The sequence below is a fragment of the Salvia splendens genome, chromosome 6 (assembly GCF_004379255.2).
Source record: "Salvia splendens isolate huo1 chromosome 6, SspV2, whole genome shotgun sequence".
Taxonomy (NCBI): domain Eukaryota; kingdom Viridiplantae; phylum Streptophyta; class Magnoliopsida; order Lamiales; family Lamiaceae; genus Salvia; species Salvia splendens.
This window is the reverse complement of record NC_056037.1, coordinates 774,480-777,007: the sequence shown is the minus strand read 5'-3', so window position 1 is coordinate 777,007 and position 2,528 is coordinate 774,480. Positions and strand designations below refer to the sequence as shown.

Below are 2,528 nucleotides of genomic sequence, written 5' to 3'. Positions count from 1 at the left end.
ACCGAAATAGATTGGAATATGACTAAATTTATTTTTTTCAATAATTAGTCCTAAAATATATAATTTCGTAAGTAGACCTCAAATGTTTAACCAATAGTTATACCACATTACATGGCCAAAATGAAAGACTAATTTTTCCTAATATTTTTTAAAAAAGACTCATGTTTTATTTTTAAAAGAAGGCAATTTAGTACATAAAAATCGCGTTTTAAGTGAAAAAAGCGTTGTAACTGCAAACGGCAACCGCGAAAGAACAAAGGTACAGAAATTTTGAGAAAAAGTTGAGAGAGAGAAGAAAAAAGAAGAAAGATGGGAAGCGAAGAGGAGAACGCCGTCAAAGAGCCATTGGATCTCATTCGTCTCAGCCTCGACGAGCGCATCTACGTCAAGCTCCGCCACGACCGCGAGCTCCGTGGAAGGCTCCATGTCTCTCTCTCTCTCAGTTTTTCTATGATTATTGTTATTATGTGTGTGCTGATCTTTATTTTTGTCATGTGCTGCTCGATTTCACTCGTACATGATGATATTATTCGATAATTGAGTAGCTTTGGTAGTGTTATGTTTGAGGAGCAATTGGAATTTGAGTGAAATTATGTCTGCGGTTGGTGGAGGGGTTTTGGAAAGTTTTGAATTGTTTACATTTCCAACTATTATCTTTGAATTGTTTACTTTTTTGTTGATTAGATCACATTTCACTTCTTTCTGATCTATTAGCCTCTTTGATTGGTAAAATTGATTTAGACTGTGTAGTTTTAGGGATTTCAGTTGAGCTGAGAATTTGTGGAAACTAGTTTTGGATCTACTTGAATTGTTAGATTTTACTGTGAACATGTTTCACCGAGGTGTGTGCGGGCACAGACATATGATAGCGACTTTGATAAGACTTCTAGAAACAAAAGGCCCAATCATTGCTCTCACGGTGCCTCTTCAAGGGTAGTCGCACAGTTGCACTGTTACTGAGGCATCCCAGCTTCATTTAGGTTACGATTTACGAATTACCAGTATTGCTGTGAACTCGTTTATCATTGTCGTAGATTAGATGCGACAAAGTGAGCTTTACGAGTTATGCTATTCTTGAGGTTTTTGCTTCCTCTAATTTGTTGTTAAGTTAATTTTGCAGGCTTATGATCAGCATTTGAACATGATTTTGGGTGATGTTGAAGAGATTGTTACAACAGTAGAGATAGATGATGAAACGTATGAGGAAATTGTCAGGGTATGTTGATACATTATTGCATACACTATCGTTAAACATTCTGTTGCACATTATCTGTATATGTTATCCCACATGAAATTTTTCTGTCCAACAACCAGAAATACGATTTTCTAGTTATTCTATGCCAGTTCTGTGCTGATTAACATGTTTTCCATATATGCGAAAAATTTTTTACTCAGTTACGAAAAAAACATTGGTTTACTTCTACCAACTTGGACTTGTTTACGTAGTTTATGTTCAGGCTGAGAGTGGGTTGATCAAAATTCGTCTCACCCTTTGCTCATATATTGCGAAATACATTAGAACTATTTTTTACCTCGAAGTATTGTTGACAGTAGATTCAGAGGACGGTGTTACAACACATAAACTTGATAATTTTATAGGGCTAAGCGATCCTTCAGTTCGGGTTTAATTACTTTTAAAGAGTCGTTGCTTGATAGTTTGTAATGGTATTAACATCTGATATGATTTGTCTCGCGTTTACAGACCACGAGACGCACGGTGCCATTCCTATTTGTCAGAGGGGATGGTGTCATTTTGGTGTCACCTCCACTTAGAACAGCCTGATATGGAAGATTTAAGAGACTTCGAAGGCCGAAAACAAAGGGTTTTTATATGTAATCCTTTGCATTTCTGGAAATTGGGTAGAAATTCTTGATTTGTGTATTTTTACTGCTATGAATGATTGTTTCAACGTTTATTCATGTCTAATGTTGAAAACGCATTGTTCGTTTCTGAGATCATTTGCTTTCAATGCCTTTCTGATATCATTGGTAATATCCTTCGCTTTAAATATAACCTTTATTCAAATATGCATCACAGATTCACAGAGCTTGGATTAGAAATTGAACCTTCAATTTTGAATTAAATTTTGAAATTGAATAGTAGCATCAATGAAACTCTTTCTAGATTCTATACCTAAATCAATTATTTAAAATTGGATTTGAAATTGAATAATAACTTTAAACTCTAATTTCTATGATTTAAATTCTATACCTAAATTAATTATTTGAAACTTGCAAATAGTTGAAATTAAATACTAACTCTCAAACACACTGCACAAAACACAACATTATACATATAAATATATAATGCACAATGCCTACACTCAATACCCCACCCACTAACTTTTGATTAGCGAATAAAGAATTTAGATTAAAATAATTTTATATCAATTACTACTACTTTATAATTGGATAATAATATTATAGCTTCAAATTCAATTCCAAAAAACACAATTGCAACACAATTCCAATTTCATTATACCAAACACACCGATCAAAGAATTGCCTAAACCCTAAATTGCCGATAC

The 2,528-nt window shown here is 33.9% G+C and overlaps 1 protein-coding gene across 1 annotated transcript; it reads left to right on the top strand.

The window, feature by feature from the left end:
- Nucleotides 1-229: 229 nt before the first annotated feature.
- On the top strand, nt 230-1,959 carry LOC121806278 (sm-like protein LSM3A). The gene is made up of 3 exons (XM_042206267.1): nt 230-426; nt 1,121-1,216; nt 1,703-1,959. The coding sequence occupies exons 1-3, from the start codon at nt 310-312 to the stop codon at nt 1,781-1,783; spliced, it is 294 nt and encodes a 97-aa protein (XP_042062201.1). The 5' UTR covers nt 230-309; the 3' UTR covers nt 1,784-1,959.
- Nucleotides 1,960-2,528: the final 569 nt, after the last annotated feature.

What these genes read in the sequence shown, in the direction of transcription:
- LOC121806278 (XM_042206267.1), top strand. Translation starts at nt 310, where the DNA reads ATGGGAAGCGAAGAGGAGAACGCCGTCAAAGAGCCATTGGATCTCATT. An exon ending in AGCTCCGTGGAAGGCTCCAT is followed by an intron (nt 427 to 1,120) that starts GTCTCTCTCTCT and finishes TTAATTTTGCAG; the next exon opens with GCTTATGATCAGCATTTGAA. An exon ending in CGTATGAGGAAATTGTCAGG is followed by an intron (nt 1,217 to 1,702) that starts GTATGTTGATAC and finishes TCGCGTTTACAG; the next exon opens with ACCACGAGACGCACGGTGCC.